We start from the raw sequence: 22859 nt of genomic DNA on the forward strand, positions 1-22859 counted from the left end.
AAAATATGACATTTTGCTCATAATAATGAATTATAGCTTCCTCTCAACTTACTAATGACTGTCAAAATGCTATTTGTGAAGGGAAAAAAATGCAAGTTTTCTGATTAAGAAACAGAGTAGGGGCAGCTAGGTGGCACAGTAAATAGAGCACTGGCCTTGGAGTCAGGAAGACCTGAATTCAAATGTGATCTCAGACACTTAATTGTCTAGCTGTGTGACATTGGGCAAGTCACTTAACCCCACTACCTTAAATAAAAAGATGTTATATGCCAAAAAAAGAAAAGAAATATAGAGTATGCTATTGTATGCTACACAACATAGGTCTTACAATCCATAGAAATATGACATTGATTTTTAAAAAGAATTCTACAAAAGGAGAGGAAGAATTTTCTGTCCTAGAAGCCAGATACTTAGCTGTATGAAAGTGAAGGTACCTATCTGTGCCACATGGTCCCATTTATTAAACATTTCCTTATTTTTTGCACAATGCTGCATTACTCTACTGGACAAAGGATAATACTTTTTTTTGATCAGTCAATAAATATTAATACTAAATATCTACAAAGTACCTGACACTGTTTTAAGCACTAAGGAGACAAAAAAAAATCCAGTCTCTGCTCTCAAGGAGCTTCCTATCTAATGGAGAAGAAGCATATACATACAAAGCAAACTATGTCTGGGATCAATAGGAAATAATTAACAAAGAGACAATTCTATAATTAAGAGGAGTTGGGAGAGGCTTCCTGAAGATGGGGAAGTTTCAATTGGGAAGCCAAGGGAAATTAGTAGTTAGAGTTAAGGTAAGAGAATTCCAGGAATGACAAGTCACACCAAAATGACTGATTTGAAGAATGAATTTTACAAAAGGAGAGGAAGGAGTGACTTTCCTAGAAGCTGAATACTTAGCAACATGAAAGGGAGATATAATTGGCAACCAATTCATATCTACCTCACATCGTTCCATTTATTAAGCATTTCTAATTTTTTGCATAGTGCTACCTTACTCTGCTGGACTAAGGATAATATTTTTTTTTCAGACAATAAGGACTAAGGACGTATAATGAGCCTACCACTCTACTAGACACTAAGGAAACCAACAACAAAAAAAAAGAGACAATTCCTGCCCTCAAGGAACTTCCAATTTGATGGAGAAGAAAACAAGTAAACAAATATATACAAATACATAGGAAAATAATTAACAAAAGGAAGACTACATAATTAAGAGGAATTGAGAAAGGCTTTCTGGAGATGGGGGAATTTTAGTTGAGATGCCAAGGCCTGAGAGTCAATCAGAGAGTAAATCGAGTCAAGAGGTAAAGTGCCTTGTTCATGGAAAAACAAGTATATTCTTCCAACAGAACAGGAAGGAAGGTGTAAGAAGACTGGAAAGACAGGAGAAGACTAGTTTATAAAGGGCCTTGAACCCTAAACAGAAGATTTTACATATGATCCTAAGGCAATAGGGAGCTACTGGAGTTCAGTGAGTGATATTGTCCCTCACCTCCTGAATCCTCCCTTATAGCAATGAAAACCACCAGTCAAATTACCTCCATAAAATTGTACTATATAACATGTCTTTAGTCTTCTGTACCTACTGCTGACCACCTCTCTCCTTGGGTCTCACAATCTGTTCTTCAGGACCTAGATGGATTGAGTTCATCTGCCTTTCTGGTCATCTGTGCTTTCTGAATATCACTTTAATGGCTGAATGGAAGATGACTGGAGGAGAGACAGAATGCAGGCAGACCCTCCAGCAGTCTAGATGAGATGATGAGGGCCTGCATCAAGGGGACAGTAGTCTCAGGAGAGATGTTGTAAAGGTAAAAATCTATGAGCCTTGGACACATATTGAATGGGGGGAGGTGGGAGGCACGAGACAGTGAAGAGTCAAGGGGGGCACCTAGGTTTTCAGACATAGGCAAGTGAGAAAAGAGGCAAAAGGTATGATTATGGGGAAAGATATTGAAGGGTCATTTTTGGACATATTTACGCTAAGTAAATGTCTGAGTCTAGAATTCAAAGTGTTTCTTTAAAAGAGATTTGATTATCAAATAGTTTTTAAAAAGCAGAATAATCTTCAATTCCCAGGCTATAAGCCAGATATGCTGGTACCTGTTTTCTTAATCTTCACTTGTCAAACATCTTTGCCATAGCATTTCAAACAATTTTATTCATAAAAGCATGACATATATTTACATTCAAATTTTGCTCCTTTATTTAAATTTTACTTTAATAAAATTATTTTAATGAAAATTTTAGCTTTTCACTTTAGCTAATATAAACATGTATATAGTGAAAGGGGTTATTAAATGTAAATTTTATTCCTTTATACTATAGTAATTTTCTGATTAATATACTCCCTTACCTCCTGAATCCTCCCTTATGGCAATGAAAACCACCAGTAAAATTACCTCTCCAAAACTGTACTAGATAACATGTCTTTAGTCTTCTGTACCTACTACTGACCACCTCTCTCCTTGGTCTCACAATCTGTTCTTCAAGACCTAGATGGATTACTAATAGTAATATGAGTTCATCTGCCTTTCAAATTATTGCAACTACTGTATGCTATGTTTACACTTAAGTAGTATTAACTTAACAGTATCTTTACTTCCCTTTTAAACATAAGGATTCAGGGGCAGTTAGGTGGCACAGTGGATAGAGTACCAGGTCCTGGAGTCAGGAAGGACCTGAGTTCAAATTTAACCTCAGACATTTAATAATTACCTAGCTGTGTGGCCTTAGGCAAGCCACTTAACCCCACTGCCTTGCAAAAACCTAAAAAAATAGCCTAATTTGACTTTTTTTCCTCCCAATTAACCAACTACAACATTTACTGTCAAGAATGATAGATGAGGGGGGCAGGTAGGTGGCACAGTGGATAGAGTACCAGGTCCTGGAGTCAGAAGTACTTGAGTTCAAATCTGACCTCAGACACTTAATAATTACCTAGCCATGTGGCCTTGGGTAAGCCACTTAACCCCACTGCCTTGCAAAAACTAAAAAAAAAAGAAAAAAAAAAAACAGCTTAAGAATGATAGATGAGAACATCACAGAAGTGCATAAACATTAAAAATATATGATGGATGAATAACAGGAACATTTTGAATTTTAAAACATAAGGGATAATATTTAATAATATAGCATTTAAATGGCTATGTTGATATATTCAAAACAGGTCATATAATAATTTATTATGTTACATAGTAGTTAGAATAATTAAAGGTTACTTAGCTAAAATTAATCACTACTCAAGTTCTAATTGGACATGTCATTATGGTGAGGAAGTGGCCTGAGGTTCTCCCAGCTATAACAGATCTTATCAAGAGAGAATGGATTCAGGGACAGAACCTGTGCTTCTGTGATCCAAGGTCAAATTGAATCAGAACAGAAAAAGTCATCACCAAAGAATAAAGCCATGAGGAGGTAGAACTCATGAAAGTAAAAACTAAAGCCAGCAGGGGTTGCACTCTCTATCCATGCTGGGAATACCTACACCAAGGCAATCATGAATCTTTTGAAGGAAAATTTAAGGATATAGAGATAGATGGTCATTTAGAAATCTAATCCAAATCTCTATACTGATTTGGCCTTGGACCCTCTGGTTACTTCCTCACCACAATGAAGTATCTAATTTGAACTTGAGTAGAGATGTATTTTAGCTAGTAACCTTTAATTATTATATCTACTATGTAACAAAATACATCATGTGACCACTTTAGACTATTAATGCATTTAATTGAATGGGATTTTAATAAACATATAGACTACAACAACAATGGTTGAATTCAAAAGTGTCTTGTTAAAGTTAAAGAAGAATATAAATGTTTGGAGGGTAAAATATAAAGAGTAGATTTCTTTTTTTTTAGGTTTTTTTTTTTTTTGCCAGGCAAACGGGGTTAAGTGGCTTGCCCAAGGCCACACAGCTAGGTAATTATTAAATGTCTGAGACTGGATTAGAACCCAGGTACTCCTGACTCCAAGGCTGGTGCTTTATCCACTACACCACCTAGCTGCCCCGATTTCTTACCTTTAATAAAGTAATCAAAAATCAGACTCCCTTAACAATTCTTGATGCTGAAAAAGGATTACTATTTGGAGAATAAAATGGGATTCCAACCAAAAAAATGGAGTCAGGTTAGCAGAAATGCTTATTGATTTCAATTATTAATGTAGTTTAAACTTAAAAAATAATCTAGTCAAAAATTAAGCTTTTACAGTTGAAATTATTCTTAATTTTCCACCAATTAGGAAGCAAAGTGATACAGTACAAATATCAATGACTAGACCAAGTTTCAGAGGTCCTTCCACTATAAGATTTCTTTGATTTTGGGAACTAATAAACCAGTGCTTAAACTAGATCAAGTCTGGGAAAGTACTGAGGAATCTAATAGATGCTGCCCAAGAATTAACAAATTATGAATAAACATTTTATCAATCAAATAATAATTTTTCTTGACCTCCTCTTAGGTGCTTACCTTGAATGGAATCCAATTTAGCTTTAATTAACATTCTTAATCTTGCCACTTCCTGTCTCTTTAGTTCATCAAGTCTTGTCCTGACATGGTGACTAACTAAATCAAGTTCTTTGCTTAATTTTCCACTCTGTTAACAAAATAAAGAAATTAAACTGTAGTAGTCACAGCTCAAGTAACAGTAAAAGTCAGATCATCATATCAAACTATTCATATAAGTAATTTCTATAAACTCTCACATTCTTAACAATAACCCCTGGAAGCATTATCTTCAAATTATATTAATTCAGTTTTTTAAAAAATCAGACTAGAAAATACAAAATTCAGAAATAAGCAAGAAAAAAGAGATACAGATAGGCACTGGTTCCTTAAAGCATTAGTCCTCTAAAGTGCTATTTTAAGTAAATAACTTCAAATTACAAGTACATTTTTCATCTTTGTTTGCTTTGAGGGTTTTTAATTCTTAAACACATAAGATATATGTTCCATAACCTTTTAGAGAGAGTAGTCAAGTTTTCCCTTTCTCTTGACCATGATGCCATAACCACAATTTTGAACCCCAGCATGATAACACCATTACTAAGAACAAAAAAAAGAAAATCAATGAAAATTAAGGACAAAAATCAATGAAGGCTCCTGACTCAGTTTGCAAACAATGTGGAAACTATGCCAACATTTCATTTTGTGGTGATCAGAAACACTTTTAACAAGTGTTCATTAAATAGAAAGGAAAAGATTGATTTATTCCTCTAAGAAGACACAGTACTGGACATATTTTTCCATATCTCCTTTCAATTTTAGCTCTTTGTTGCCATTTCATTTTATCTCAAAAATTTGACATCAAAAAATTTGATCAGATCAATTTAAAGCAGTTTTCTAGTAATTTCCCCCAATATTTAATCTTATCTGGGAAAATCATTAATATTAAAAAAAAATTTTTTTGAGGAAAGATTGCTCGTTATCAAGGAACAAATAGTTAACTACAATGTGGGGGGGGCACAAAAGAGAATCAGAAGACATGGAATTTGTAGTCAGCTTAGGATCTTGACATAAAGTAATGGTGAGATGGAATTGATCTAATAAGATTTTCTAAAACAAGCAAATTTTAAGTTAAGCCTTGAAAGAAGGAAAACTATAATTGAATTGACAGAGAAAAGATGAATTCCTGATGAAGTATATTATGTGTGTGGAAAAGGCACTTGGACAAAGATCTATACAACAGAAGTGAGAGACTGTTTTGGTTCAAAGGCAGGAGTCCATCCTCAACAAAAGATGAGATCCAAACATTTTAGCTACCTGATTCAGTTAAAGGTATGGGTCAAATATTAAGCTGAGTTTGGACTTCATTCCCACTGCCAGAAGGAGGGATGCAGGAAAGTATAATGCTTTATGTAGTGGCTGTCAAAATTTCAATTAGTAATAGGATTTGAAGCACCCAAAGGCAAATAAATATTTTCATTTGGCAATTTCTGGAATCCTCAGATAGACTGTGCATTTCAGGAAGACAAAAACCCTACTTTGTGATGCTTTACATTTCCTAAAAAATACCTAGGAGACAAGGCCATGCTCATAGTAGACATTCAACAAATATTTACTGAAAACCATTAAATAAAACTAGTTATTTTCCCAAAATTGTTCTAACCAAAGCTAACTAAAACCAATTTAAAATTTAAAGCCATCATAGATATAGCATAGATTTCCTGACCCTAATGAAAAGGAAATTATAAATCTGGTATGCAATAACTTTCTCCAAAGCATTTTCCTATTTCCTGTTATTATTTCCAGTCTTTATCTCCAGGCTCCACTTCTTACCCTCCAAATTTTTTCTCTCAGGCCACAAATGACCTTTTGACCACTCTGAACTGGCCTTCTTACACTGGCAATAGGTTCAGCCCCTGTAGCCTTTCCTCAGCTTAGTTGATTCCTCCCAACACCTCCACTTTAACAAAATGCCCAGACCAAATACATCTTCATTCCTCTTTGGGCTGCACTCATGCCTCCTCAGTTCCCTTTTATGGATGGTCTTCCTCCATTAAACTGTAAGATTCTTGAAGCCAAAGACTCTTTCTGCTTGTATTTACAGCCCTGGCCCTTAGCACAGACCATGCTTGACTCAGAGGAAGTACATCTTAACAAAAATTTCTTAACTTGATGATCATAGATTTGCAAAAATTATGCTCTCATAAAATAAAATCTTCCTCCAAATGAAATATATCTGGTCAAGAACTTCTAAAAGTTGGGAAAATTTGTCCATTGTAACTTGCTAATCATCTGTGATGATTTATTTTACTGAGACACAGGCTGACATTAAAATAAATTCAATTTTATAGATATTTATGCTTACCTTGATTTCTTCTATGTCTGCATTCTGGAGCTTTTCTCTGAAATGTTTGTCTGTTTCCAAAACATCAATCACTTGCCTGAGATATTCATCATAATAGAGTCCAGTGTCCTTCAAATTAACAAACAATACTGGTTCTTTCAAAACTCTTTCCTTCAAGTATCAAAATTTTAAAGTAGCAATTTAAAACTCTTCTTTCAAAAGAACTTTTTAAAGTTTATGTCATATTGGGGCAGCTAGGTGGCATTGGGGCGGCTAGGTGGTGCAATGGATAGAGCACCAGCCCTGGAGTCAGGTGTACCTGAGTTCAAATCTGGCCTCAGACACTTAATAATTACCTAGCCATGTGGCCTTGGGCAAGCCACTTAACCCCATTGCCTTGCAAAAACTAAAAGGTTTGTCTTATTTTTAAAAGCTATCAAAACTGTATTATAGTCACCAAAGTATAAATTAGAATGGAATGTGCTCTCTTATTATAACTACTAAATTTCCAGAAACTCCAAGACTATTACATAGTATATTGATATAGTCTTGGGAGTAAATACATTATAGCATTATAGATATAGAGCTGGTATCTTAAAGGTCAACCACTCTAAACCCTCATTATAAAGATAAGGAAATTAAGGCTCAGAAAGTTTAAATGACTTGCCCAAGGTCACACAGGTAATAAGTATGAGAACCAGAATTAGAAAAGTCCTCTTACCAGCAAAGTTAACACCCTTTGCATTGTACAGAAATAACTGTCCATGCTTGTCAATAATGTGCTAGAAAAATAAAATATTTAGACTTCCAAGTCCACAATTCAATAAAAGTATAACATATCAAGTATTCTTTTCCCCCTCTTCATACTGAGGTGGAGAAATCCTAATGTTATCTGTGATTATCAAAATAATATAAAAGCTTCAACTACAAACAGTATCTCTAAGTCATGTTTGCTTTCCTTTGATATGACCTATATGCCAACTGTTAAGATTAATTCTTTTAAATCTTCCCCTAAATTTGGGACCAGTTTATAAACCAAACAGATTGGCAGCTGTGCTTTAGGAACAGCTACAGCAATTCTGAATTACAGAATTTCCATCAGCCTACTGTTTATGCAGCTGCAAAAGAAGCTAACACAGCTGCTAATAGTATAATGAGCAATAGTGGGAGATGACTTCCCCCCATCAGTAAGCTGCTAAAGCAGCAGGCTCAGGAAGGCTTTGATCCCTTTGGCTCTTGAAAGTAAATAGAGCAGAAGATGAGGGACAACTTACAAAGAAAGATAGGAAGATTAGATTGTTGTTGCCCAGTGTACTCATGGACTTAATTTTCATGTTATAAAGAGGATATAATGAGGCATACTTGCTACCCTCTCCCCATGTATTGTCACCATCTCAAAGGATGGTAATCCAAACAACAGGAAAATTGGAACAATTGCCACACTATCTGTTCTCATGAAACCTGAAATAATTTTAAACTTTTATCAAGAATTTTGTGCATTCTTGGATTTGGGGACATGCCTTAACCCAAAGTCAGGGAGAAAAGAGTTTTTCAGGATTTGCTCAGGAATGATCAATAAATTGAAAACATAATATTTAATAAATTGAAGATATTAGTATTGGATGTAATGGTTTCAATTTTTTTCAGGATTAAACATGTTTGAATTGTAATAGAATTCATTTCACTTACAGGAGATTCTATTTTTTCTCCTTCCACATTAGGAATATCTTTTGTTTTTGTCTTGTCGGTGTCTATAGGCACAGCTTCTAAACCAGTTAGGAGACATGTAGCCAAAAGAAAATAACACTGTAGTTGTCTGATTCTCCACCACATCTAAAATAAAAGGATATTACATTATTATTCTAATATGTGTAGTAGGTATAATCTTTAGTCTACATTAATAACTACAATTGAAGAACAAGAATGAAATTTTTGGATTAACATGAAGGATTTTTAAAAAATTTGATTAGTCATCAATTTTTATATCATTTTCATTTCCAATTTATCCCGCTTCCAACCTCCAGGCTAAAATATTCTCTATAATTAAAGGAAAAGAGATGAGGAAAACTTATCAAAACATATCAAAAAAGTCCAACATGACAGGCAATATTAGATAACCTTATTTTCCTCTTCTCTGGGGTCAAAATTAATCATTATAATTACAAAATGTTCAGTTTTTTAAAAATTATTCTTTGAATTTATACTGTGGGAGTTACTGTGTATATTGTTTTCCTATTTCTGTTTACTTGAGTCTGCATTAATTCACAGGCTTTTACATGCTTCTTTAAATTCTTCATCTTCATCATTTCTTATTCCATTACATTTATATATGACAATTTTGGTGTCTACTTCCCAATGGGAATCTACTTTGTTTCCAGTTCTTTGTTACACGGTAAAAAATGCTGCTATTAATAGTTGAGCACATATGGGATGAGATGTCTCTTTGATCTTCATGGACTGAATGTTAAGTCAAGAAAATTCAAATATGGCTAACCAAGACTTTGTTAAAATAATACTTTAAATAGATATCAGACTAAAACTATGGGAGTAAGGGCTTTCAAATAAAGACACCTAAAGGAAAAGATTGTTCAAATCACAAGTTTATATAGTCTTCCCCTAAGCCATACATATTAATTGGTTTGTGGGGGGATAAAAAAAAAAACCTGGAAAGGCAAATTCTCTTAAATTTGAAATTTTAATTAAAATTACTTTCAAAGGATCAAATTTTTATGTTGTTTCTGAGCCTCTAAATTTACACCCATTTTCTGCCACAACAAAGTACATCCCATTAAAATGAAATGACATTAGTAGTTACTATGAGCTACCATAACACAGTCTTAAAAAGGTTGGGCAAAATGCATATTGATCATCTCAAAATATAAGCCAAGCTGTAACTCATCATATTTTCAATTCAAGGCATTCTGATACTCCAGTGGGATGCAAAATGAAAATCAATCTCATAAATGGAAAGAAATAGCAAAGTAGTTATGTTAAGTGAAGCTCTTTGTAAAATTCAATCTAATAATCCCAATGCATGCTTATTATGACTAGAGTCATAGTCTTGGGGCACAACTACATCCCAAGGCTTCTTATTACTCTCCAAGATTCCGTATGTACCAGGACTTTTTGCTAATCAATCCAATGCAGGCATTGCTAGAGTAACCATTCTTGTGCAGATACAATAGTGTAGACTAGAGGAGTCAAACTCAGAAAGGGATTCCTGTCTGTAAGCCATGAAAAGATCATACCCATAAATGGCTATCACTGCTACTTTGCCTTTAACACTGGAATCATAGTCCAATAATTCAGTTTTCAAGGGACTCTCACAAAAATGAAAATTAGCTAATGTAATTTCTGACAGATTCTTTATCTATAACTATTAATTATCCAAGTCCACAAAAAAGTTCTCCCAATTCTCTCTCAAAGTTTATATTACAAGTTGGAAATTAACTATCAACAAAATTCTAACAAAAATAAGAATTAATAAAAGGGAAAATGATTTTAAGAGCTGGCCAAGAGGGTGATGTTTGATGATAGAATTTGGCTTTCTGGAACACAGCTTAACATGGACTTTAAACTAAAAAAGAAGAGGGAGGCAAGTGGAAAGGAAAAACTACATATGTATAACCCAAATTAGATATTATAGAAGAGAATAGACTAGAAGATGGAAGAAAAATAGCTGGGATATCCACAAATTGATAGAGAAAACAAAATCCTAGAAAGAAGTCAATAGTAAAACTGATTAGGTTCAAATGTCTATGCACAAACTCTGCAAATGTAGGCAACAAAAAAGCATAGATATGGTTTCTAATTAAGTATTTAAATTTGATCACATAAGCTTCACTAAGATTTGAGAGCATAACCTAGGATTGGACGATGTATGTTACACCTTATTCGAAGGAAAACGAATAGGTAAAAAAGGGGACTAGGATAGCATTATATAGTACAGAAAACTATACTAATCTGAAGAAATTCAGAAACCAGAGAACTAAGATAAAGAATATTTTGATAAATGTCAAAGGAGAAAAAAGAAGTGATTTTAATAGATTTTTTAGTTTTATAGGCTATCTATACTGTGATATAAGAAGAGCTTATAAAACAAGTCTGGCACAGAAGTCTGATTTACTAGTGTTGAGGAATTTCAATTAGATAGCCTCTTTAAAGACATGTTAACTTAGCTCTATTTTGTTCAAAAAAAAGCAAAGCAATTAATATCTACCTGATTTACCTTAGCTACGGTTCCATCCTTCAAAAGGTGGAGAAACCATCAATGGGAGATTCTACTCTGGATCTGATGCTCACTAACAAGAGGAAATGGTTACTGTAATGGAACAAAATGATCACTATATATTAAAGTTTCAGAAAGAAGAGAAGAATCTAGGAAATGTATGGCTTGCATCCTAGATTTTGAGAAAGCCAATTTCAAATGGTTCAGAGAAACCCTAGGGCAGATCTCATGCAATAAAATACTGCAGAAGTCAAAGAAAATGCAGAGGAAGAATGAAAATGCTCATTGATGAAATTCTGAAGATACAATGAGAAACAATTCTAATAAGGAGGAAAAACGGAATTTGTTCAGAGATAAATGTGGAAGCAAAAAGAATTTAACAACCAGCTTAAAAAGAAAACATAAAGAAGATGTAAACAAGGTCAAGCAACAAAAAATGAATAAAAGAATGTGGCAGTCTTGCAAAAAAAAGCATAGGAAATGTTAAAACTCAGAATGAGCTAAAGCTAGAGAGATAAGCTAAAGAGAACAAAAAGGGCTAACATGAGGTTTTTTTTTTGTTTTAGCTATATAGGGTGAAAAGGAATCTTAAGAGAGGAAAAGGGTTTGTGATGGAAAGAATGATCATGGGTTAAAAATGAAAAAAAAAATAGAAACCTGGCTGACAAGGAGTTGATGCTCAAGATAAGTTAGTAGAATATAAGGGCATACCAAACAGCCCTTGAAGAATTTGAGACACTTTGCCAAGACACACATGTCCTAACACTAACAGATCTAATTAGGAATCATTGTTACAGTCTGAAAGATCATGGAAAATTGGAAAGGCATCACAGGATTGGAGAAGGGCAAAAGAGGAAAAGAGAATGTAAAATATAAGCCAGAAAACTTCAATTGCTAAGGAAATTTTGGAACACATCATTACAGATATGGCTAAGAACATCTAGAAACAAAGTGGTGATTAAAAAAGAATCTGCATGCCCTTCATCAAAAACAGATCACAATTTAACCATACTTTTCATTTTCTTTCACAAAAATATAAAACTACCAAAGAAGGAGAATTCTATGGATATAGTTTTATCTAAATTTCAGCAAAGTTCTTGTTGAAGTATCTCATTCTTACAGAAAATGGAATGATATAGATCAGGGATTTGTAACCTTTTTTATATCTTGGATGGTGAAACTTATGAAATACTTCTCAGAAAAAATGCTTTTAAATGCATGGAGTCCAGGATAATAGAATCTATCCACAGACCCCTAAAAGGTAAGAATATCAGGATTAGAGCATAATTGAATCACAAGGATTGAGAATTAGTTGGATGACTAGACTCAAAGAGGAGCCCACTAGTTAATAGCAAGTGAGCTCCAGGAGAATATCTCGTATATCTGTGCTTGGTCATAAGATGTTCAATTCTGTTAACAATGACTTGGAAGAAAATATAAGTGGTATGCTTATCAAATTTGTGGATAATAACCAAATAAGAGGGATAGCTAAAATATAGGATACGAAGTCAGGCTCCAAAAGGATTATGATAAGCTAAAGTTTTGGGCTGAATTAGGGGAGATGAAATTCAAAAGGAAAAAATTGATAGTACTGCACTTGGGGTCAAAACTCAACTACACAAGTATAAGCAGATGGGGACAGTCGTTCTGAAAAAGACCTAAAGGTTTCAGTGAACTTCAAATTCAAAATGAGCCAGGAATGCGATGTATTAGCAAAGAAAGATAAAAGGAACTTGGGACTGCATTTGGGAGGGGATAGCTTTCAGAAATAGGAAATGATGGTTCCAATATACTCTGCCTTCAGCATACTTCTGGAATCTTGTGGTCAGTTCTGGGTTCCATGGTGTTAAGAAGGACATGAATAAACTAGAGACTGTCCAGAGAGGGGCAAGCAGGACACTGAATGGCATTGTCATAAACCGATTAGCTGAAGGAACTGGTCTTACTTAGCCTGGAGAAACAAAAAGACTCAAGAGGGAACATGATAACCATCTTCAGGGGTTGTGACATGGAGAGAAAGGAATAGATTTGTTTCAATTAACCTCAGAGGAAAAACGAGGGATAATGGGAAGAAAAGGCAAAAAAGATAAATTTAGACTCATGGTCAAGAAAAATTTCCTAATAATCAGAGTAAAGTTCCTCTAGAATGGAAGGAGATTTTCTCCAGGTATAGATTCAGTAAATGTTGTTGTGCTAATCTATTCTCTTGTCTTCTCTTTTGCTATTGGAGCAAAAAAAAAAATTGAAATCTCCTTTAAAAATCATTATTTTCGGCAGCCAAGATGGCGACAAGAAGGGATCAAGTCTTAGGAGCTCTCTGATAAAATTCATCAGCTAAGGACTCTAACTAAACTTTCCAGAGACAGAACCCACAAAAGGAACCAGTGAGGCAGCTCTCCTACTCAAGGTAACCTGGAAAAGAGCAGAAAGGCTCTGCACCCCGGGGTCGGAGGGGGCGTCCCGCCAGAGCCAAAGAAATTCAGCCTCTGGAGGCAGCCCCAGGGCACTGGGAGTCTCAGCTCACAGCAGCGGGGGAGTCTCCTGAGCTGCACCCCGGGGAGCACCGGGCACAAAGTGGGGGAACAGCTGGGGGCCTCTGCCAAAGCGAGCATGTGGAGCCCAGCCCTCAGTGCATACAGGGAGCAGCTTGGTCTTTCCCCAGCCCTGATCCAGGAAACAGAAGCAGGCGGAGCCAGTAAGCAGGAGCCCCCAGGGCATGAGCCCATTGAGCTGAGGGAGGGGAGTGAAGAGAGACTGTCTAGCTCTGTCCTCTGCCCCTGGAACAGGACTCTGGGGCTCTGACCACATTCAGATCCTGATCCCAGTCTAGGCCCCCCATAGAACAACAGCCCCCCCACCTCAGCCCCATGGCAGAGGGGGGCGCTTATGGTCATTCACAGACCAGGAGGGAAGACAGAACCTCACACACTGAGACCCTTGTGGTAGTGTCCCAAAAACTCAGGAAGCACCCCAAAACCAGGCCCAGGCTGGGAAAATGAGCAAGCAGAGAAACAAAAGGAAGACTATTAATAGAGAAATATTTTGCAAATGAGCCCAAGAAGGATCAAAATACTCAGTCTGAAGATGAGGAAGCACAAGCTCCTGTATCTAAAGACTCCAAGAAAAACAGAAATTGGGCTCAGGCTATTACAGAGCTCAAAAAAGACTTTGAAAATCAAATGAGGGAGTTGGAAGAAAAACTGGTAAAAGAAAGGAAATGCAGGAAAAACATGAAAATGAAGTCAGCAACTTAGTCAAGGAAATCCAAAAAAATGCTGAAGAAAATAGCATGCTAAAAACCAGCTTAGGACAAATGGATAAAACAGTTCAAAATGTTATTGAGGAGAAGAATGCTTTAAAAAGCAAAATTGGCCAGATGGAAAAAGAGATAATAAAACTCTCTGAGGAGAACAAATCCTTCAGACAAAGAATAGAATTCAGGGAGATTGATGAATTTACCAGAAATCAGGAATCAATACTTCAAAACAAAAAAAAATGAAAAATTAGAAGAAAATGTGAAATATCTCATTGAAAAAACAACTGATATGGAAAACAGACTTAGCAAAGATAATTTAAAAATTATTGGAATATCTGAAAGTCATGATCAGGAAAAGAGCCTTGACATCATTTTCAAAGAATTACTACAGGAAAATTGCCCTGATATTCTAGAAGCAGAGGGCAAAATAGAAATGGAGAGAATCCACTGATCCCCCCAAGAAAGAGATCCCAAAAACCAACCCCTAGGAATATTATAGCCAAGTTCCAGAACTCCCAAGTCAAAGAGAAAATATTACAAGCAGCCAGAAGGACACAATTCAAATATTGTGGAGCTGCAGTCAGGATCACACAGGACTTAGCAGAAACTACATTGGAAGCTCCTAGGGCTTGGAATACAATATACCGGAAGGCAAAAAGAGCTTGGAATGCAGCTGAGAATGAACTACCAGCAAGGATGAATGGCCTCTTCCAGGGAAAAAGATGGACTTTCAATGAACCAGGGGAATTTCAAATGTTCCTTTTGGAATGGCCAGAGCTGAACAGAAGGTTTGATCTTCAGATACAGGACTCAGGTGAAGCATGGAGATTGGAGGAGAGGGGGGAAATATGAGGGACTTAATGAGGATGAACTGCATGTATTCCTGCATAGAAAAATGACACTGATAATACTCATATGAACCTTCTCAGTTAATAGAGCAGGTAGAGAGAGCTTTTATAGTTGAAGCACAGGAGAAAGCTGAATTCAAAGATAAAATATGGTATAAAAATGGAGTCAATAGAAAAAAAGGGAAATGTAATAGGAGAAAGAAAAGGGAGAGGGGGAATAGTCCAAGATATTTCACATAAGATTTTTTTTTATTACAATGAGCTATTGCAATGATATGGAAGGGGGGAGGCAAGGGGGAAAGAGGGAACCTTTGCTCTCATCAGAGATGGCTAGGAGAGGAAACAACATATATAATCAATGGGGTATAGACATCTGGAGTAAGAAGGAGGGGGGAGCAGGGGGAAGGGGTGGGGATGTGAATAAAGGAGAGGATGGACCATGGGGGGAGAGTGGTCAGCTATAACACATTTTCTTTTTTACTTCTTGCAAGGGGCTGAGATTGGAAGGCCTGCCCAGGACCATAGGGCCAGGTGGATTCTGGGCCTAAGGGGTGGTATGGGGGCTCAGGGCTTCTTGGCCCCAGCACCAGGGATCTGTCTGCTGAGCCAGTCAACGACCCTACAGGAGAGTCAGAGTGAAAGGAGAGAGAAAACAGAGTACATGGTAGTGGAGAAATAAGAAAGGAGGGAGTTGCAATCAGCAATGGCAACGGTGGAAAAATATGGAAGTAACTTTTATGATGAACTTATCATAAAGAATGTGATCCACCCGTGACAGAGTTGTTGGTGTTGGAACAAAGACTCAAGCACATTTTTTGTTATTATTATTTAGGGGAGGGTGCAGGGCAAGTGGGGCTGGGTGGCCTGCCTGGGGCCACATAGCAGGGTGATCTTTGGGTGTCTGGGGCCGGATTTGGACCCAGGTGCTCCTGGCTCAAGGGCCTATGCTCTGTCTGCCACCCAGCCACCCCTACTATTATTACTATTTTATTTTATTTTGGGTATTTTTTTTCCTTCTTTTTGGTTTTTGCAGGGCAGTGGGGATCGGGTGGCTTGCATGTCACACAGCTGGGTGATTGTTGGGTTTACGAAGCTGGATATGGGCTCGGGTGCTCGTGGCTCCAGGGCTGGTGCTTCATCCATTGTGCCACCTGGCCATACCTACAACTATTACTATTATTTTTTTTAATTTTAATTTTTTTCTCTCCCCTTTACTTTTTTCGCCCAAGCAAGTCTATCTATGTTCATGGGGGAGGAGGGGTATTTGGTTTACTTGTAAACAAGAATATTTTATTAATGTAAAAAAACATTTATACAAAATGAGAATAAAAAGTAAATTAAAAAAATCATTTTCCCTTCTCATGTTTCATCAATTATAATTTTGATGGTTTCTAAATACTTTTTCAAAAAGTATTATTTTGGGGGCAGCTAGGCGGCATAGTGAATACAGCACTGGTCCTGCAGTCAGAAGGACCCTGAGTTCAAATCTGATTCAATTAATAATTAACCTGTGACATTTAACTCCATTGTCTTGCAAAAACCAAAAAAAAATTTGAAAAAATAGTAAGGCAGAGGAGTGAGGAGAGATAGGGCAAATAGAATGAGAAAACAGTAAGAAAAAATAAGAGGGAGGAAAATACACAAGTAATTGTAGCTTATTTTATCACAGGAAGATTTCAGAAAAACCTGGAAAGATTTGCATGAAACTAATGCTAAATAAGGAGAGCAGAACCAGAATATTATACACATTAATACCAACACTCTCTGATTACCAACTATGCTAAATTTTGCTCTTCTCTGCAGTTATAGTGAGCAAAGACAATTCCAAAAGCCTTGTGAGAGAACTGTGGAGTCTGAATGCAGACCAAAGCATACTATTTTCACTTTTTTAAAAGTGTTTCTTTTTCCTGGACTTTTTCCTTTTTGTTCTAATTCCTCTTTCACAACATGATTAATAAGTAAATATGTTTCACATGACTGCATACCCTATATCAGATTATTTGCTGCCATGGGGAGGGGGCAAGGAAAGAAGGGAGACAAAAAAAAATTAGAACTCAAAAGTACTGATCAAGTTCTTTTCAATTTAATGCATTTGAACATGAAATAATTTAATACATTTTTAAAATATTATCTTATAATGACAAAAACTACATAACTATTGGTAATAACCACATATCTTTGCAAAAAGAAATTATGTCTATTAAGTTCAAAAATCAACTTAATTTGAGCAATGATTATTCTGTAATCAATCTATTTTGGCCATCAATCAAATGAGACCAATTAATTAAAAGGAAAAAATACAACATGAGATAATCTGATTCCAAATTGGAGGAAAGATTAGAGACTTTCCAACTTGGAAGAGGGACAATAAACAGGTGCAAATCCCTGAAGTCAGAAAAAGAAGTGTTCTTCCTCCTCATCTACTGTCTGTGAACAATCAAAGGAACATAGAAACATTAACTGATTATCAGTACAGGGCCAGTTTTCAGATAAGATATATAAATTGTTTGAGATATAGAAGTGTTTGAAAACCTGCATCAATCTTTCAATGTGACTGGATTTCTGGTCAGCATAATCTAGATCCTTAATTAAGGATCTCTGAAACGGTAAAGAGAAGTTGTTCAGCTTTCTAGTCATGCAAGTTTAAAAACTGAAAAAAATTTTCTTCCAATTCCCACAACTGAAATAACTTTTCTCACAAGACAGAATTTAGACTAGACCCATAATGGAATAGAAAGGACCTAACTCCAGAACTGATTCACAAGATGAAGGCCTTGTGGCTCATCTAATCCCCACAATTAACCAACAGCTGTCCTGATCCCCCTCAACTCTCAGAAGACTATGTATGTGGAATTTCAGAGTTAAACAATTTAGAAATCAAAACAGGTTTTATTTAATATGATTATAGTAGTAGAAATTAAAGGCAGCCTGAGATAGCTGTTGCAGAGCTCAAATTACCCAAGTGTCTCCCTTCTACATACTAGCATTATCACCACTTCCTGGATCTACCTATGATTATAACTGGGAAGTAAGGAAAACCTGGATCTTGTATTTAATATTTTTTTAGATTTTTTTTTTTGCAAGGCAAACGGGATTAAGTGGCTTGCCCAAGGCCACACAGCTAGGTAATTATTAAGTGTCTGAGACCGGATTTGAACCCAGGTACTCCTGACTCCAGGGCCGGTGCTTTATCCACTAGGCCACCTAGCTGCCCCTTGTATTTAATATTAATATTAAGGATGAAGCCTTTAATTCCCATAACCTATGAAGAAGGGAAAAAAAATTCTCCTGATGCTGCTCAGTAGGAAGTAGAAGCCATTAGGACTCTAACCTCTGACTTCCTAAAAGATTTGAAGGAAAATACAAGTAGATAAAATTTTGGATCAATTTAAAATGGAGATGGACAAACAGAAAATTAAGTTTTATATAAAAAAGCAGCTTTATGACCAAATATATTGTAATATAATGTGATCACTCTTTGTATGATGCAGGTCAATAAAGGAAAGCACTGTAAAAAATTTTAAATAATATAACTCCATAACATAATATAATGTGATATAAAAAGGCTTTAGGATGTCTGAACAATTCTGTTGGCAGTAGGAACTTAAAAACATTACCTTTTTCCCCCCTAGCTTAAATAGCTTTTCATCAACAAATAATTTTAATCAGTGTTCTGCAAGGTCTTTATGTTATAACCTATCTGTATCATTTAAGCAACATACTTTATAAATACATAAGGTCATCAAAATTTACATTTCCTGTCCTTGAGATATAGTATTTTAAAAAACCTGCCAAAAAAATGAGTGTACAGATGCTATCTCATTTCCCAGTGGTTTAAATTCCCATCATAGAATTTCATAGCTGGAAAGGATCTTAAATGAGAAAATTGAGATGAAGAGAATTTAAGTAACTTGCCCAAATAAGAAAGCTGAGTTGGCAAAGGTGAGATTACAACTTTTATGCCCCTGGTTTCTGGTCCTATGCTCTTTCCAGTATACAATCTATTTCCAAAGAAATTATTTAACAAAGAGGTCAGTGAACTTGTTGGATTTTGTTTTTATCTAAGAGTCAGATGTCTCAAAGAATTTTTCCATTTAAAGATAAGAAAGTCTTGGTAACCAGCCATTCTTCTTTCTACTTGTTCAGGTTCTTCTCTTTAACTCCCTCCACAAGCCCAAGATGGAACAAGTGCTATAGAAGTCCACAAAACTAACAGGCTAGTCTCCACTGCTACCCAATTATTATCCATGCCCAGTCCTCTGAACTTCTTTTCAAGTTTTCAATGTCTTCTTTAGAAAAGATTCAATAGGAATCTGATCATTGTCTTAAATTAGTTGAAAGACTGGAGAATGAAAGAAGGATTAGACTTGTTTGGTTTGGCCATGAAGGGCAGAATCAACAGCTATGAAGGGAAGTTACAAAGAAGCAAATTTATACTTGATAAAAGTAAAAAATTCCTAATTATTAAAACTGTCCTAAAGTAGAATAGTCTACCTCGAGGAAATGAGTTCCTCTTTCTGAAAGATCTTCAAGGAAACTGTTTCCTTTTTTAAAAAAAAATGTATATTTTGGCAAATGGTCAATATGAGAATCTGTTTTGCTTGACTGCTAATTTGCTATAAGGGAGGGTTTGGAGTGTTTTGTTTTTAATGAAGGGAAAGTGAATTGAGTGCTGGGGGGAGGCAGTAACAGTGATGGTGAAAAAAAAAAGGAAAATAGATAAGAGTATCCATGAAGAAAAGAAGAGGAGGTTCAGAGGGAGATACACAAGCAGGAAAATTTCAAATAGAACATTTTGAATTATATGTACATACATATATGTGTGTGTGTGTGTGTGTATGTGTATAGTTAAAAGGAAATAAAGTTGCACATTGGACATAGGCAGTTTCATACAACCCTTTTTTCCTGTTCCTTGTTATGTTCTAAATATTGACACTGTTTGTTCAAAATTAATAAAACTTTTTTAAAAATCGAAGTACTTCAAAAACTGCTTTAGACCATAGCTAACAAATTTGTCCCAGGTCTTCACTATCTTGTTCCAAGCACATTAATACAAACTAAAGTCTTGAAGTTCTGAACATTCACATTATCCAATATGAGAATTTTCTACAGAAAATTTAAAATCTCAATCTTAATTTCCTTTGCTACCCACTCTCCCATCATAACTGATTTTAGTATTAACTTAGATAAAACAATTATGAAAGTAAACCTATAGGGATGACTATAGTAATAGACATCTACACACACACACACATGCAAACAGACACTCCTTTAATTTTCCATGTTATCATTTATGCAGTTAATCAAGAGCTAACTATATTCTGAAAGAAACTTTAAATGTAAAATTTCCTTTCAACAGATATTACTATGCATCTCTTGTGTACACAACCTTAAGGAATACAAAAGAAGCCCTGAGACTCAGTTCCTGTCCATCATAGTGTTTGTCATATCTCTCTGGTAAGACAACATACACAATGGAAGTGAAAGTGCCAAATGTGTGGTAGATAATAAGTGTTACCCAATGGAAATCAGACCAACAAGAAATCAGCTTGGCCTAGAAGAGTCAAGCATGGAATTAAGGGGAAGTTGAGACTAGATCTGAGTCTTGAAAGCTAGAAAAACTTGAATAGAGGGAAAGGTGGGGGTGCCCTTCCCAGGAAAGGAAAACACCTAAAATAAAGGCAAAGAGAAAGAAATAAACAAAACCTGGTGAGTGGCTTGACTTGATCGGGGGTTTTGTTGAAAATTGAGGGATTGCAGTGGATAGAGCACTGGTCCTTTAGTCAGGAAGACCTAAGTTCAAATCCAGCCTCAGACACTAAATAATTATCCAGCTGAGTGACCTTGGGCAAGTCACTTAACCCCATTGCCTTGCAAAAAAATTTTTTTTTAAAAATAGGGGGACTAACCAAGGATAGGACCAGATTTCCAATTGATGTAATACCTGAATCATTTGAAAGTATATTGACCTTAATCTTAGAGAGAATGATGACTATATCAGAGAAATATTCAAAAATAAAAGTGCTAACTCTGTTTCTTTGGCTTGGCTATTATTTTGTCCCTTCTATATTTCAAAGTCAACTAAGAATGTTCCTCTTGGAAACCCTTGCTCACTACCAGAATTAGCTCTTGTCAGGTACTATAAGAAACGTTTCTTGATTCACCAGATGTTAGTGCTTTCTCCAAAATTATTCTCTCTACATATTTTGTATTTACTTATCTGGAGACATATCTCCCTCTCTTCCTGAAAGATAAGCTCCCGGAGTTCAGAGAAGAGATAGAGTGAGAAAAAGAATGAAAGAGGGAGGGAAGGACAGACAGCTGGAGGTGGGGGGGGGAGGAAAGGTTAGGAGAGGCTGAGGGGGGTAGGGAAAGATTGGGAGAGGAGGGGAGGGAGATAGACAGACAGAGGAACAACAGACAGACAGTTAACTCTAGTACCTGAGGGGCAAGTACAGATGGCCTAAATTGGTCTGACATATGTGATCTGTACTCAGACAAACCCTGGCCACTAAATTCAGACACCAAGTCACTGAACCCCCCAGTGCCCAAAGGAACTCTCTAAGATAAATTGCCTAATAGTTTCTGATCTGCATTGGAGGAGTTTCCTCACAAAGGACTTACTACACCATGAAATCAAAGGCCAGAAAAAAAAAAATTGCCCCGCTACCTAGTAGAGTCCATTAGCAAGCACTTAATGAAAATGTAACATGTGTTTGATGTTTACACAGTCATAAAACAAGGCTCCATCTTCAATATGGAATCTTTAGATGAGTTCAAGTTAGGTTAGTTTTTGGAATAATGTGTGGAGAAAGGAAGGGAATACCCATTTGTATATTGGTTTTTACAAATATAATTTCATCTGATTCTCATGTCCACCCCAGGAGTTAAGTGTCCAACCAAGGGAGACGAAGCAGGGATTAGCCCTGGGTCAGCTAGGAAATCGTTCCCTGAAGCTGAATTTGAATTCAGGTTTTGCCACCTCATTACAAGTAGGCATTAATGAAGGCAGTTAAAAAAAGGAAATATCAAAAAATAAAGAGTCCAAGGGAAGGAATCTCCAAACTGCGATCCACACCCAAATCGTACCATTTATGAAGCTGGCTTAATCATTAAAGGTTCCAATAAGGGGAAGTTTCCAATCTGTTTCCTACAAATAAATAAATAATCATAATGAAAATTAAAATAGTTTCCCAGCGCTGCTCCAGCCAGGAACGTGGCTTCGCCCCCCAAGTCCCGCAGCACGGTCCTGGGGCAAGGCCGCCTTCAAGAGTTGGGGGGCAACTTGGGCAGCCGGAGCCCCCCGCGCGCAGGTGCAGCCCCAGCTCCGGGGCTTGCCCACGGCCCCTTAGTTCTGGGGTGACTTAAGGGCCGGGACACGGCGGGGCGACCCTGGGGCGCCGGAGCATCCTCCGGGCCGGGGGGCCCGCCTGCCCCTCCCCCACCGCCGCCGGGGCCGCCGCCTCCCCCCCCCTCCGCCGGCTCAGCACCGGGGCGGCCCCCCGCCGCTCCGAGCCGCCAGCCTCACCTTGCCGGCCGGCTCCGCCCGGGCCCCGGCTCCGGTCTGCGCGGTCACGTCGGGTCTCCCGGCTGCGGCGACGTCGTCGGCCCCTCTCTCTCGCCGTCCAGCCTCCGCTGCCATGGCGATAGTCACCGCCCCCGGCGGCCGCCGATTGGCCCGGCCTCGCCGGCTCCCGTTCGCGGAGGGCCCTGATTGGACGGGGCGGGG

The 22859-nt window shown here is 36.9% G+C and overlaps 1 protein-coding gene across 2 annotated transcripts in view; it reads right to left on the minus strand.

Annotated features, from left to right (window-relative positions):
• The window catches only part of NUCB2 (nucleobindin 2), a 46716-nt gene extending 23929 nt beyond the window's left edge, over positions 1 to 22787 (minus strand). Inside the window, exons 1-5 of one of the 2 annotated variants that reach the window (XM_074230189.1) lie at positions 22659 to 22729; positions 22220 to 22280; positions 8488 to 8631; positions 6820 to 6927; positions 4479 to 4605 (exon numbers count right to left, since the gene is read on the minus strand). In XM_074230189.1, coding sequence (XP_074086290.1) covers positions 4479 to 4605; positions 6820 to 6927; positions 8488 to 8631; positions 22220 to 22222 — 382 coding nt within the window. In that variant the 5' untranslated portion in view covers positions 22223 to 22280; positions 22659 to 22729. Of the gene's footprint in view, positions 1 to 4478; positions 4606 to 6819; positions 6928 to 8487; positions 8632 to 22219; positions 22281 to 22658 lie in introns of both variants that reach the window. The other variant, XM_074230188.1, reaches the window with a different exon arrangement.
• Positions 22788 to 22859: the final 72 nt, after the last annotated feature.

The sequence above is a fragment of the Macrotis lagotis genome, chromosome 3 (genome assembly GCF_037893015.1).
Source record: "Macrotis lagotis isolate mMagLag1 chromosome 3, bilby.v1.9.chrom.fasta, whole genome shotgun sequence".
NCBI lineage: Eukaryota > Metazoa > Chordata > Mammalia > Peramelemorphia > Peramelidae > Macrotis > Macrotis lagotis.